The sequence below is a fragment of the Dunckerocampus dactyliophorus genome, chromosome 3 (assembly GCF_027744805.1).
Source record: "Dunckerocampus dactyliophorus isolate RoL2022-P2 chromosome 3, RoL_Ddac_1.1, whole genome shotgun sequence".
NCBI lineage: Eukaryota > Metazoa > Chordata > Actinopteri > Syngnathiformes > Syngnathidae > Dunckerocampus > Dunckerocampus dactyliophorus.
Window position 1 is genome coordinate 35,846,084 of NC_072821.1, and position 14,749 is coordinate 35,860,832.

The 14,749-nt window shown below is 42.5% G+C and overlaps 2 protein-coding genes across 2 annotated transcripts; both read left to right on the plus strand.

Annotated features, from left to right (window-relative positions):
* Positions 1-130: 130 nt before the first annotated feature.
* Positions 131-3,397, plus strand: LOC129178255 (zinc finger protein 771-like). Its single transcript, XM_054770287.1, has 2 exons — positions 131-592; positions 2,114-3,397. Exons 1-2 carry the CDS (start codon positions 397-399, stop codon positions 3,163-3,165), a joined length of 1,248 nt encoding a protein of 415 aa, XP_054626262.1. The 5' UTR covers positions 131-396; the 3' UTR covers positions 3,166-3,397.
* Positions 3,398-3,875: 478 nt separating this feature from the next.
* LOC129178222 (zinc finger MYM-type protein 1-like) lies at positions 3,876-13,881 on the plus strand. The gene is made up of 3 exons (XM_054770239.1): positions 3,876-4,337; positions 6,259-8,760; positions 10,224-13,881. The coding sequence occupies exons 2-3, from the start codon at positions 6,310-6,312 to the stop codon at positions 10,281-10,283; spliced, it is 2,511 nt and encodes an 836-aa protein (XP_054626214.1). The 5' UTR covers positions 3,876-4,337; positions 6,259-6,309; the 3' UTR covers positions 10,284-13,881.
* Positions 13,882-14,749: the final 868 nt, after the last annotated feature.

Here is a 14,749-nt window from a genome sequence, read left to right on the forward strand (position 1 = left end):
ACATTATTGTCGTGGTTATGGTTTTATTTACGTAATGTGTATTATATTGGACTGAATGAATTGATATAAGTGTTTGGACTAAGTTTGTTCTCGCGGACTTGCCGTAGTTATGACGTAACAGTAATTCCGCGTCAGTCGCTGAATACAAGGCTGGACTTTAGCAACATAAGTGTTGTTGTGTCCATATGTTTGTGCATTTGTCACATCGATTGTTCAATATTATATTTGCATTTTTTTCGCATAGCACATATTAAACGTCGTTATTTCATCGTTTGTATCAGGATTATCTGGTCCCTTCTTCACGCTAGTGTTAGCTGCTAAAAAAGACGCGAAAGTGATCAACGCATAGCTAAGCAGAGATCAAGTGTGAGTGTAAAGTGTTGTGATTGTGTGAAAATGTGTAAAGTACAAATGCTGAGGGCGTTGGTGAATCAGCGACTAACTGCGGCTGTTGAAGAAATATTTGTAGTGTTGGAAAGAACGATAGCAGAGTACGAGGAGGAACTTTCTCGAACAAAAGAAGAGAACGAGCGACAACGTCAACTACTGGACGCTGTTTTCAAGAAGCCTCAAGTTGTGTTACACAAATCAGGTTTGTTCATGTCTTCTTTTGTCATTATTGTCATTAATATTTTCTCTAAAAAAGGGTCGTTTGACATCTTACATCTAACGTTAGTACTGTATTTTTTGTATATGTTTGATGCCTTCAAAAATAATACTTAGTCATTGTCTGTGTCTCCTTATACATGCACTTTATTGACACATGCTTTGTGACACACTCTTTGCATGCTAACACCACTGGATGTGTGTTTTGTATGTTGTAATAGTAAGTAAAGCCATTTGAAGCAATTGCTTGGTTTCAGCCACGGGACCTGGAGACAGTCTGCGTTTTGACTTCAGCAGGCAAGCAGTCAATAGTTACTAGAGGGATGCGCAGATGTCACAGTACAGTATTATAAAGGTTTACAGCCATATAAACCGGTTCATAGTTTTTTGTTGTGAGGCATTATTTTCTTCTAACAGCTGTGAATTGAGTCTAGGAGTCTCAAGGACAGTTTACAATTGAAATCAAACAGGAGTATGCATGTTAGGTTAACTGGCGACTTTAAATTGTCCATAGGTATGAATATGAGTGTGAATGGTTGTTTGCCTATATGTGCCCTGCGATTAGCAGGCGACCAGTCCAGGGTGTACCCCGCCTGTCGCCCGAAGTCAGCTGGGATAGGCTCCAGCATGCCCCCGTGACCCTAATGAGGATAAGCGGTATAGAAAATGAATGGATGGATAGATACAAGCAAATGCAATGCCAGTGCTGGAGAGAACGATTAGCGAGATTTAGCGAAGTCCAGTTGATCTCCGAAGCAGAACCCTGTTCTGCTTTCTTTTATGACTTCTTCTGAGAGGTGGTGCAATGGGTGTAAACATTGTTGGGATATTAGGCACCGGCCGGGCGAAGTTGGACAGCTAATCACTCCACAGACAGAGATTAAAACGGTGGCATATCTAGAAACTATGTGTGTGTGCAGATTGCATCCTTTCCAAGTGAAAGGTCACCTGAGTGTTACGTCTCTGTGGTAGATCAGCACGTTGCTGTACTTGGTCTAAAACAGAGTGGAAAATATTCCATTCCTAACCGAGGCAATTCTTTCTGCATTTCCCATTTTCATTACTATTTTTTAGTTGGGACAAGATTTTAACTTTGGTTTTATTATAAATTTTGTTGCTCACTGCAAACTCGAGTGTGTTCATACTCGGCTCCACTTGATGAGAACGACGGGGTCTGCAGCCACCTTTGTCTGAATTTTTTGGTTGTTTATTTTAAACTTTTATCCATTTATGATGGACTATCTTAGCCGTCTTTTTCCGAAATTAAGTATATCCATTTGCGGGAGCAGCACATTTATGTGGCATTTTCACTTGACGTCTCACTATGACTTAGTTTCTCTGCAGCCGGATGTGACATCACATGAAATGGTGCTGTTGTGGCAAAATGGGGTGCACTACTTGACTGCAACCAGAAAAGGCGCTGTTGATTCAGTTTAATCCCATCCGTACAGACACCCTCTATCACAACTCATCCAAAGCATCTCTTTTGTCTTTATGTGTCCTGCAGACGGCAGTGAAGAAGATCTTCCTCCTGAGCAGCAGGAGTGGAGCTCCAGGGTGGAACAGGAGGAGCCACAGCCCCCCCACATTAAACAGGAAGAGGAGGAGCCTCAGCCCACCAACATTAAAGCGGATGAGGAGGACCCACAGCGCCCCCACATTAAACAGGAAGAGAGCACCATTGAGGAGGGAGAGCATCTTGAAGGACTGGAGGACTTCCCAGTGATTTCTGTCATTGTGAAGAGTGAAGATGATGAAGACAAAGGTGAAAGTGATGAGAAGAGAGAGGTGGAGCCTCCAGGCAGCAGCTCAACTCAACACATGACAACAGAAGCTGATGGAGACCACTGTGGAGGATCACAAGCAGACAACCTCTTAGCTCCACTATCAGATAATGACGATACAACGTCACACTCTCCTGATACTGATGATGAAATTCCTAAAGCTGATATGACATGTCACACTGACAATACACACTTTAAATGCCCTCACTGTGACAAAACTTTTGGCCACAAAAAAAACCTGAAAAGACACATGAGATGTCACACAGGAGTGGAATTGTACATCTGCTCAGTTTGTGGTAAAACATTCACTCACAAGGGATATTTGACAACTCACACAAGAACACACACTGGAGAGAAACCATATTCCTGTTCAGTGTGCAATACACATTTTAGTCACGATTCAGCACTGACTCGACACATGCGAAGACACACTGGTGAGAAACCTTTCACCTGCTCAGTGTGTGGTCAAAGATTCTCTCAAAGTGCACATTTGACTAGACACACAAGAATACACAGTGGAGAAAAACCTTATACTTGTTCAGTGTGTGGTCAAAGATTTGCTGAAAATGCATATTTAGTGAGACACACAAGAATGCATACTGGTGAGAAACCTTTTATGTGCTCAGTGTGTGGTCAAAGATTCACTGAAAACGCAGGTTTGATAAAACACACAAGAATTCATACTGGAGAGAAACCTTTTACCTGCTCAGTCTGCACGACAAGTTTTCGATATCGCTTTCAATTGGTTCGTCACATGAGGACGCACACTGATTAGAAACTGTGTACTTGTTCAGTGTGTGGTCAGAGGTTATCTCAAAGAGGATGATGGACAAAACACAACAAGACGCACTGAAATATAAAGGATAAGAATTGATCATGCTGATTGCAATGTGGTGAATTGGCAAGATGTATAATTGTACTGTAAAGTGTCCCTGCTATGATATGCTGTGATGTATGAACCAGTCTTCTGTTGATTTTCATTTTCCTCAAGGGATTATTAAAGTATACATGTCTGCTCCTTAATTAGCAATTAATAACCTTTATAGTATAAAAACACATTTCAATAACCGAATAGCTGGCGTGATAGCAATATCCACACATACATTTGTATTGATAAAACAGAACTTATAAGAAACAAGATCAATTGCATGAGTGTGGAGGGGTAAAAAAAAAATCAATTTAAACAAAAATGTAGATGTATGTTTATTTATTGCATGCAATACTAGCAGTGTTAATACTGTATGCTGGTTGTACAATGAGTGGACTTTTGAGAGGTATAAACTTACAAAATCGAGGACATTGACATACATTTAATAATATGGTAAATACGGATAATGTATGGTCAGTGGAATATGTCAGTCGATGATATAGGGATTTATTCCGATTGGAGCAACGTATAAGTGTATTTTGTCACTTTCGGCGTCCCATAAGCAGTAGTGCGAAGATGGCGGTCGTTGTACGCATGCGCAGTGTTAGTTTCCCGCACACTACTTCATTTTACTGGTTGGTCGACACACACTCTTTTTTTCTAACTCTCTGTCACAAATGAGCCAGGTTAGTAACATTGCCTTCAGTAGCGTGTTTTCCAAATTTCTATAACGTACCACAGCATAAATCATTTTCTCTGTGTCTACATGAACACGTCTCAGTGCACTTTGAAGCTTCTCAAGCTAGCTTAGTTTGCTAGCTGCTAACAAAGAGACGCGGAAGTGAATCAACACAACGCTAAGCAGAACTCAAGTGTGAGTGTAAAGTGTCGTGATTGTGCGAAAATGAGTAAACTACAAATGCAGAGGGCCGAACCGCGGCAGCTGGAGAAATATTTCTAGTGTTGAAAAGAACGATAGCATTGTACGAAGAGGAACTTTGTGGAACAAACGAGGAGAACGAGCGACACCGTCAACTACTGGACGCTGTTTTCAAGAAGCATCAAGTTGAAACCATCAGGTGAGTGACTGACTGTCAACTGGCAGACCTTTACTCAGCAGAACGTCGCTGTACCTGCAAAAGTTGTCAGAACGAATATGTAACCATCTACAAGTAGATTTAAGACAATTTGGCGACTCTTAAATTGTCCATAGGTATGAATGTGAGTGTGAATGGTTGTTTGTCTATATGTGCCCTGCGATTGGCTGGCGACCAGTCCAGGGTGTACCCCGCCTATCGCCCAAAGTCAGCTGGGATAGGCTCGAGCATGCCCCCGCGACAATAGTGAGGAGAAGCGGCATAGAAAATGGATGGATGCTGGATGTACACTAAGTAGCTTTGTAGCAAAAGACAACTGTTCATTTCTGCAACAAAAAGGGGGCGGCACTGAAAGGTAGAAAACAATCTTTGTTAGAAATTTACTTTAAATAGAAATAATGTAATCCAGAGTCAAACTGTGGCCACCATAAATATATCACGATATATTCTTTGGCATATAGATTATAATGAACCACCAAGGGAACAAGTTACATAGGCCCTAATGAAAGCCGAACTCTCAAAATATATTTAAGCATAGTATGTAGCTTTGAGAACAAGCTAAATTTAAATACAAGAAAATTCAAGTGCTGTACTAGTTAGAGAGACTTTAGTATGCACCCCATTCCAAAATGCATTACAACCAGGTAGTTTTAGTCCCCTGATTCTAAAATGAAAAGATACAACAGGAAAAACTGGTTTATTGTTAACAATAGAATGGATACATTGAATTAGGTAAATACTAAGTACAGTATTAGGCAAGGCTACTTTAGATAAAGAACATTTTTCTTGAGTCATGTACGGATACATCAGATAAAAACACATTGCTCAAAATAGCCTGCAACATTTGCTACACATTTTTTTCAATTAAAGCAATATATTATTTGAATAAAGAAATGCCTTCCAGAATAAGCCACACTATACTTTTTCCAAGAAGACAGTACATTTAGGTTGTTTTTTTTGTGCCCCTATTTAATAACAAACTACCACAAAATAGCAATATGCCAATATTTTAGTGAAGATCTGCTTTCTATGTACAATAATGTACACTATAGATTTTGCCAGCCATATACCATAATTTCCAGATTATAGAGCACACCGTTTTTATAGGCTGCACCCACTAAATTTAAACAGAAGAAAGATTTGTACATATTGCCGCACCTGTCTATAAGTCACACGTATCCACGTTGTAACATGGGCTATTTAGTACACAGAAAGATTTTTTTTGGTACTTTTAATTAAATAAATGCTTCTTTCCAAACAGTGAGTGTAATACGGCTGGTTAAACAATAGCCTTACCAGAAGTCACTCATCGCCATCTTCATCCTCTTCTTGGAAACTGAAACCACTAACGTCTTCAGTGTTCTGTCAGTGCCTCATAATTCCTTCGTCACACACTTTGTAAGTCTCTCTTTCGTAGTCGCGCTCTGTGTCGCTGTTTTGCATTGCGTCAGTTAGTAGCTCTTGGCCTTTTTCATTTTGTTAAAGTAGCTCTCAGAAGATGAAGAAAGGTTGCAGACCCCTGGTCCAGACTAATAAACAAATAAACGAGTGATGGACAATCACAATTATAGCGATCCCAAGGGACAGCAACATTGAGAGAAAGATGGAAATATCCCTATCACTGAAAGAGGAGCTAGAAAGATGTGGAAAGTCAAGACAATTGGAGCCTTCGGGGCTGTGATGCCCAGACTGCATGAGTGACAGGGCCTTAGCTGTTCCTGCTCTCCTGCAAGGAGATCTCAAATAATCCTTGATCTCTGCCCGAGACCCGAGTGCTCTGATTACCACAGGCCTTACCTTGACTGTCCACATCTTTTCTAGCCGCACTATAATAGGGCATCTTTTTACATTTCACCCTTGGTTACCAATAGTCACAATGTGATTTTCTTCTTGTATCCTGCAGACGTCCGTGAAGAATATCATCCCCCCTGAGCAGCAGGGGTGGAGCTCCAGGATGGAGTGGGACGAGCCACAGCCCCCCCACATTAAAAAGGAGGAGGAGTCTCCCTATGTAAAAGAAGAAGAGGAAGAGCTACTGCCCCTCTATGTTAAAGAGGAAGAGGAGGCGCTACAGCCCCCTCATATTAAAGATGAAGATCACAGCATTGGTCAGGAGGGAGAGCAGCTTGAGGAGCTGGAGGAGTTCCCAGTGATTCGTGTCATTGTGAAGGGTCAAGATGAAGATGAAGCAGCTGCTGTAAACCACTGTGGAGGATCACAAGCATGCAACCTCATTGCCCAAATAACATCCACAATGGCTGACGGAGGAGAAATCGACATGGTGTCAGACATCCTTAAACATCCATTTTCAAAGCGGACTTTTCCAGAGAAGCTAGACATCGTACGTAGAGGGCGGCCAACCCCGAAGCTAGTTAGCTTGTCTCAGCAGGGGAAAGGGTTTGTTCGCCATTTCCAGAGCAGTGCTTACGAGCGCTACAACTGGCTTACAGCCTCAAAGGGGCATTGCAAGTTATACTGCTGGGAATGCTTGTTATTTGCAAGTGATCGAACGGGCGTTTGGAGTAATAAAGGGTTTGCCAACTTGAGCTGCCTAAGCAAGGCAGCGGTGCGACACCAAGCCACGGCGGTTCACTTGAAGGCTGCTGTGCTTTTGAGAACATTTGGGGAACCCAGAGTTGATCTCCGGCTCAACGAACAAGTGTGCAGAGAAACGGAGCTCCACAATGAAAAGGTGAACAAGAACAGGGAAATATTGAAAAGACTGATAGACTGTGTGATTTTTTTGGGTAAACAGGAACTTTCATTCAGGGGACACACCGAAAGCGCTGGATCCGCAAACAGAGGGAACTACATGGAGCTTCTTTCTTTCCTGGCTGAAAACAATGCAGAATTGCATTACCATCTGTCCACTAATAAAGTGTTTTGCGGGGCGTCAGGGAAAATACAGAATGATCTGGTTAATGCTATCGGTGAGGTGATGAGGGACGAGATCAGAAAGGAGGTTCGTGAGGCCCCCTTTGTTGCTGTCATGGTGGATGAGGCGACCGATGCAAGTAACTCGGCGGCGCAGCTCGCACTGGTCCTGCGTTATGTGACAGCGGCGGGTGTCAAGGAGCGCTTTGTCACATATGAAGACGTTCCAAGCGGCAGAAGAGCTGACGACGTTGCCGCTCTTATCGTCTGTTTCTTGGAGAAGTATGAATGTCTGCATAAAGCTGTGGCACAGTCTTTTGATGGCACCACAGCAGTGTCATCCGGACTAAATGGAGTGCAGGCCAAAATTAAAGAAAAGGCGCCTTTGGCCTTGTTCATACACTGCTATGCACATCGACTGAATTTAGTACTGACCCAAGGAGTCTCAAAGCTTAAAGAATGCAAGATCTTTTTTGCCCACCTCAGTGAGCTTGCTGCATTTTTCTCCAGATCTCCAAAGCGCGCGCAACTACTGGACGATATTTGCCAGCTGTGTCTTCCTCGCACGGCACCCACTCGTTGGCAGCACACCTCGAGATTGGTTAGTACAGTTTTTGAGAGGAGAGATGCTCTCAAGGAGGTGTTCAACCACATACTGGAGCATCACGACGAATACGACGAGGACTCGGTTCGTAGCGCTGATGGATTTCATGCACGTCTGGATAACTTTGACTTTTGTTTTTTGCTGCACGCGTTCAATGGGATCTTTGAGCATTGTGATGTGCTTTTTGGAATACTCAAGAACAAGCCATTGGATGTGCAGTTGTGCCTGGCAAGGGTGAAGGAGTTTTGTGACACCATTGAGCTAGAGAGGGAGCGCTTTAGTGCGATCTACGTCTCCACTGTGCACATCTTAGGCCCTCCGAGCACACAGAATGGCCCAGAGCAAGGAGACATTCAGGTGCAGTACCAGCAACTCCACAAGAATGTTCTGGACAACATTCTTTGCCAGCTACAGAATAGATTTCATGATCACAAGCAATTAATGTTTCTCTCCCTCCTCGACCACCAGCAGTTTCAGACTTATAGGTCAAAATTCCCACATACAGCCTTCTCCAGCTTGACAAAGAGCCACGGAACGCTATTTGATCTTCCCCGTTTAAAAACAGAACTGACTGTGATGTATGCTATGCTCGACTTCAAAGGGAAATGTCCCACAGAGGTCCTCGATTTCCTACACCAAAAAAATCTAAGTGAGAGCATGCCACAGCTGTACAGATTGGCGTGTCTGACCGTCACGATGCCAATGTCAACAGCGACTCTACAGCCGACGTGCTCTGCCCTCAAGAGAGTCAAAACATATGCCCGGAATACGTTGGGACAGAGTCGACTCGCGGCGTTGGCCTCCATGTCGATAGAAAAGGACTTTCTGATGGACCTGAAACGCAGAGAGCACCTCTATGACAGAGTCATCGAAGTCTTCCTGCGGAAAGAAAGGAGGATGGATTTTGTCTATAAATCAGCATCTCTGGTAAATATGATGTATTTTATTTAATTTTTTATTATTTTTTTATGTTTTTGAATATTTGGAACCACTGCAGATAATGCTGTAGTGTAGAGGTTTGGAGATGATGTAATGAAGATGGCTAGATTCAAGTAGACTGTTTCATCCCCAATATGCAAAATGCCTCTGTTTCTGTCATATTGCATTTTTGTGTAGTATTGATGGTTTGTATAGTTGTGATGTGATAGTGGTGATATTCCCCCACTGAAGTCCCTGGGGCCCGCCACTGTTGTATAAACAGTTGCATGGGATCCAAGCTACCATCCAGTGTTAAGTACTTTAAAGGGGCCTTATCCTACATTTGCAACTTTTAAGACTTATACGTGGGTCACTCTTCAGAGAGGGGTACCAAAAGCGTGACATAGCAAGCAAAATTGAAAGTTATTTTCTAACCAATTTGCATATTAAAATAGAGTCACTTTAACATATATGGCTATATCGTCTATAACGCTGTAAATGCTTTCAAGTAGGGATGCACAATCTTTTTTTTTTCAAGCCAATACCGATAAGTTCCTGCTTCTCAAGATCGACACCGATAACGTTTTATATCGATCATGTTTAAAATTTAGATTTAACTGTAAATTGTGCACACCTGGAGGGTAAGAACAACTGGAAAAAAAGCTGGATTTGACAAACTGTACCTGTAGATTTGTCCTTAACCAAATAGATGTTTATTGTCATTGCGCACACTGAAACATGGTTTGGTGGCCACACCCCATTACTAAACATCATGACATCACTATAATTAACAAAACAAAAGGTCATGAGGTTGTTGCGCTTTTCATTTTTTCAGCCACTACTAAGTCTTGTGAGTGGTTGGCTACGAGAACAGAACTTAACAAGATTTCCGCCAGATCTTGTGAATATCTCACGAGGCAACTTTCGGAAGTCCATGTAACCTGCCGGGTGTCCAGTAGCGACTCCTGCTCAGCACTGTTGAATTGTGTATCTAGCCTTGGCAACCATGGGAAGGTTTTTTTTGTTTGTTTTATGGGGAGCTAAAGACCTACCTCACAGTCACTGCTAATCTGCTATCGCCATGTCTTTATGCAGCTTTGAGCGGTGGCGGGGGCTGCTCCCTGACCAATCGCAGCAGAGTTGGCATGGTCGGGTAGGAAGCTGCCGAATCCGTCAGCAAAGAGGAGAAGAATGCACATTTATTCTATTCTCAGCTTGAGCTTGATGAAGTATTTTGTTAGAAGAAAATTACTATAGCGCTCCACTGCGAACTAAAGTTTGCAAAGCCCTCTAAATGAGCAGGACAGGACCCCTTTAAAGAAAGTGCCTCCCTGTAACTGTTTACCTCATCTGTTTCTTCTTTATTGATTCTACACGCTGTTGTCTTTACAAGAATATATTATTCATATTTTGTGCCACAATAAGGGAACTGACATTTTTAAAGAATAGGTTTGTCTTATTGTGTCCTGCAGTCATCAGTGAAGAAGATCCTCCCTCTGACCAGCAGTAGTGGACAAATGACACAAATGTAGAGAAGGAGCCACTGAGCCAGTTCCCAGTGATTGGTGTGCCTGTGAAGGCTGAAGTTGAAGACAAAGGTAAAAGTGGGGAGAAGAGAGAAGTGGACCCTCCAAGCAGCTTCTCCACTCACCACATGACGAGAGAAGCTGATGGAGACCACCGTGGAGGATCACAAGCAGACAACCTCTTAGCTCCACGTAACGTGTGACATTGTGTGTATGACATTCACATACTGTGGCCGAGGGAATACTCATATTAAATAAAATCTCAAAAAATGTTCAACTACAAAGTCCTGCTGACAACACCACCTAGGAAAGGGACTAGGGCCCAATTTGAAGTTTGATAGCCAGGGGTGAGCGGTAATAAAAACAGATTAAAAATCGTACAGTGGATTTATTACAATAAGCGATTAAACCACCATAAAACATGCTGGGGGAAAAAAATAATTACAAATGATTAAAATAGCCTAAAAACATCCAATTAAAAATGAGCAGGAATTAAAAATCAGTGAGCGCTTATCCAGATGAGGGGTGGGGCACCACACGGTCGGACCAGGAATTCCAGTCCTCCTTCCGCCGTTACCTCAGTCATGTTTTCTTCAAATTCTGTACTCATTTCGATTATGTAAAACGATACTATTCAACACATCGATTCTTCGTGCAGGATCAGTTCGGCTAGCGTAGCCTGCTAGTTGCTAACATAGAGACGCAGAAGTTAGCTGCGCATGCGTTCATCGCCATTTTGGATAACGTGTCTTGGGGTTTTAAAAAGTTAGCAAGACGATATACTTTCCGCGTTGATTTACTTGTCGCATACTTTTTGTCGGGAATATTAATTACTGTTCAGACAAACTCGTCTCAGTAAACTTTTAAGCTTCTCGGGTTAGCTAACCTTTCCTTTTCCTTTTTAAAATTCCTGACACATCACCCCGCTATTTGAGAAACACTGCTTCAAGTCTTTCTGCCTTTCCATCTGCTCCCGCGGACACACAGTATATCCGTCTGTGTCTCGTCGAAAGTAATCAAGGAAAGAAAAAAAGGTTTGCTGGCTATACAGTGCTAATTTTTTGCCCTTCTTCGACCGACCGAAGTGCCGCCGCATTATGACGTCACGACTGCCATCTTGCGGCGGTATTTAAGACTGTTTTCGATGAGCGCTGAGGAAGATAGAAGAGCAGCAAAAGATTTTGCAATCCAAATGGTTTTTATTTGAAAAAATGTGTGCAGTTCGATTTCAGTTTAATGACATACTAAATGGACACACCATAAACGCATTTTCGTGATCAGTGATGTACGCTTTTCTTATCCAAAAATACTAAATCTGAATTCACAGGGGACTCCGGTATCATACACACAGCAGCTCATCACTTTCTAGGCGACGTCTCACGTGTACCTTTACACTGCGATGGTCTTTTATGCACAAACTGGACAGGAAAACATTAATTTACCATTGTGTGTTCACGTGTACGGCCAGTGTTTTTAGTAGAACAGCTTTTACCACAAACTACGCAAACAAAGGCGTTTTCTTCTGTGTGTGTCATATTTGACTCTGAAGAAAATCTTTTACCACATACTGAGCAACTAAAAGCGTTGACTCCTGTGTGTGTGCATGTGGACCATCAAACTGCTGTTCTGAGTGAATGTTTGAGCACAAAGTCATCAAGAATATGGCTTTTCGCCAGTGTGTGTTCTCATGTGTGTCAGCATATTTGACTTCATTGAAAATGTTCGACCACAAATTGAGCAACTAAAAGGTTTTTCTCCTGTGTGCCCGCGCATGTGGACGGTCAAACTGTTGTGCTGAGTGAATGTTTTGGCACAAAGTGAACAGGAATATGGTTTTTCTCCTGTGTGTATCCTCATGTGTGTCACCATGTTTGACTTCATTGAGAATCTTTTACCACAAACTGAACAAATAAAAGGTTTTTCTCCTGTGTGGGTGATTTTGTGTTGAATCAAATTACACTTTCGAGAAAATCTTTTACCACAGACTGAGCAACTAAAATGTTTCTCTTCTGTGTGCGCCTGCATGTGTTGAGTCAAGCCACACTTTTTAGAGAAGCTCTTCGCACAATATGAGCAGGGAAAACATTCTTTACCTGTCTTCTTTTTAGAGTATTCAGTGTGTTTGTCGCCAGTGCGAGTCCTCATATCACCTTCAAAGTCTGTATCGCTGCTCAAAGCTTCTTGGGTGTCGTCACTGTCTTCATCCTCAGAAGAGTGTGACGTTGTGTCGTCACTATCTGATAGTGGAGCTAAGAGGTTTTCTGCTTGTGATCCTCCACAGTGGTTTCCAACAGCTTCTGTTGTCATGTGTTGACTTGAGCCGCTCCTCACAGGCTCCGCACCTCTCTTCTCCTCACTTGGACTGTGATGAAGCTGTGAGGACTCAGGTGGTTTGTCCTCAGTCTTCACACAGACACCAGTCAGTGGCAAGCTGGTGAGATCATCCTTCTCCTGCCGGAGACAATGCTCGCCCTCCTGAGGGGTCCAGAGTTCCTCCTTTTCCTCTTTAATATGGGGAATCGGGATCCTGCTGCTTCAAAGTGGAGCTCCCTCTCTGCGGTTGAGGGGAACGTGCTTCTTGTTGACCAATCAACTGCTGGACGTCTGCAGGAGACAAGAGACATACACACTTTAGCTTAGACATGTTAAACATTATGACATGACTGGACAGACAGGAGTTCTTTCTACAAACATTAATTCACTCTCAGGGGTCAATGACCACAAATATGTGGTTTACACCGGGCACAGCATGTTGTTGTCTGGGACTCTATGCCCCTGGTCGGGCCTCTCAAGGCAAACAGGTCCTAGCTGATTAGGAAGACCCTATGGAAAGCAACAGAAAAAGACTACCCCGGACATGGGACACCATGGCCTCATTCTGGTTCCGGGGCAGGGGCTTGCAGGCAAGCACCTGGTAGTCAAGCCTTCACCAGTGGGGTCCGGCCAAGCCCAGCCCGGAATCACATGGGAGAATCAAAACCACACGGTATCCCCGCGTAGACCCACCACCACCTGTGAGGGGCAAACGTAAGCATCCGGTGCACTGTGAGTCAAGAGCAGGACCCTTGATGACCTGGTTTTGGTCAGCCAAATCTGGTTCTTGAGACAAGGAAGAATGTTCAGACACTTGTTAAACAGATAGGTTATTATCTTATCCCTCCACTTTAAACATACTGTATTGAGCTATTTCATCTTCTCTAGTTTTAATTAGTCTCCTTGTAGGTGTAAACCTGCTTAGTCATCTTCTCTTGTGAATTTAATGTTGAAAATGTTGCACCATTTTAGTCCTTCGTGGAGACTGGTGCATTATTTGTCTGTTTTTCACTTTTTCATCCTGTTCACTTATCTTGTCAGTTATATCCTCGTCTGTCTTTACCTCCCGTTCCTTCTTCTTGCAGCCTGCCATTCGTAGTCATCTTGCACTTCCATAGTCCAACTATCTTACTTTCACTTCTTGGCAATGCTCCTTCACCCAATAAAGTTCCAATGTGCTTTCATGTTAATGATCAAACATTAAAGCCAGCAAACATGTGAAAGTAAAGAATGACACAAACCTGCTCTGTGTATCACAACTTGAGGCTTCTTGAAAACCGCGTCCAGTAGTTGACGTTGTCGCTCGTTCTCCTCTTTTGTTAGATAAAGTTCCTCCTCGTACTCTGCTATCGTTCTTTCCAACTCTACAAATATTTCTTCAACAGCCACAGTTAGCCGCTGATTCACCAACGCTCTCAGCATTTGTACTTTACACATTTTCACACAATCACAACACTTGACCTCCGCTTAGCGTCTCTTTGTTAGCAGCTAACAGGCTAAACTAGAAGCTTCAAAGTTCACTAAGATGAGTCTGTCTTAACAGTAACTAACATTCCTAATGAAAGCTATGTAAGAGAGAGAACAAACGCGGGAAGAATCTTGTCGTCTTGCCAACTTCTTTGAAAACCTTTTCCTTGGAATCTTACCTACAATAGTCCAGATAGGCTACCGACGCATGCGCAGTGTTTTTCTAACTTAAGCCTCTCTGTTTGCACCCCCTAAGCTAAGATAGCCTAAGATGCTTCCGTGTTGTCATAGAAACTACCTAGCATGTGTTCTTCACATGTGTAAAAGTTGTATCTTTTAGGACTGATGTTTATACATGGTTAAACCCGGTTTCCCTTCACTCACAAAGAAACATGCTGTACTGATATTTTATTTGGTGTGATTGTTTCAAACTAAAACAATGACTGTCATGTACTACAATATTATGTTGAGCAAAAATCTATGTCCATATCTAAATATTTAAAAACCCCACCAAATAAAATTTGTTTTTAAAAACTACATTAAATTGTATGTGAAATCCTTAAAAAACTGATAAAGATAAAAAAAAAATGCACAAACGATATTCCCAATTTGTAACTCTATCTTGTGAAAAGACTTAAACTTTCCCTTTTATTGTTAGCCCGTATTTTGGATTTCTCTTCTCTTTTTTTCCT

Coding starts and splice junctions, on each gene's coding strand:
- LOC129178255 (XM_054770287.1), top strand. CDS start 397: ATGTGTAAAGTACAAATGCTGAGGGCGTTGGTGAATCAGCGACTAACT. Junction 593..2,113: donor AGTTGTGTTACACAAATCAG/GTTTGTTCATGT, acceptor TGTGTCCTGCAG/ACGGCAGTGAAGAAGATCTT.
- LOC129178222 (XM_054770239.1), top strand. CDS start 6,310: ATGGAGTGGGACGAGCCACAGCCCCCCCACATTAAAAAGGAGGAGGAG. Junction 8,761..10,223: donor TCTATAAATCAGCATCTCTG/GTAAATATGATG, acceptor TGTGTCCTGCAG/TCATCAGTGAAGAAGATCCT.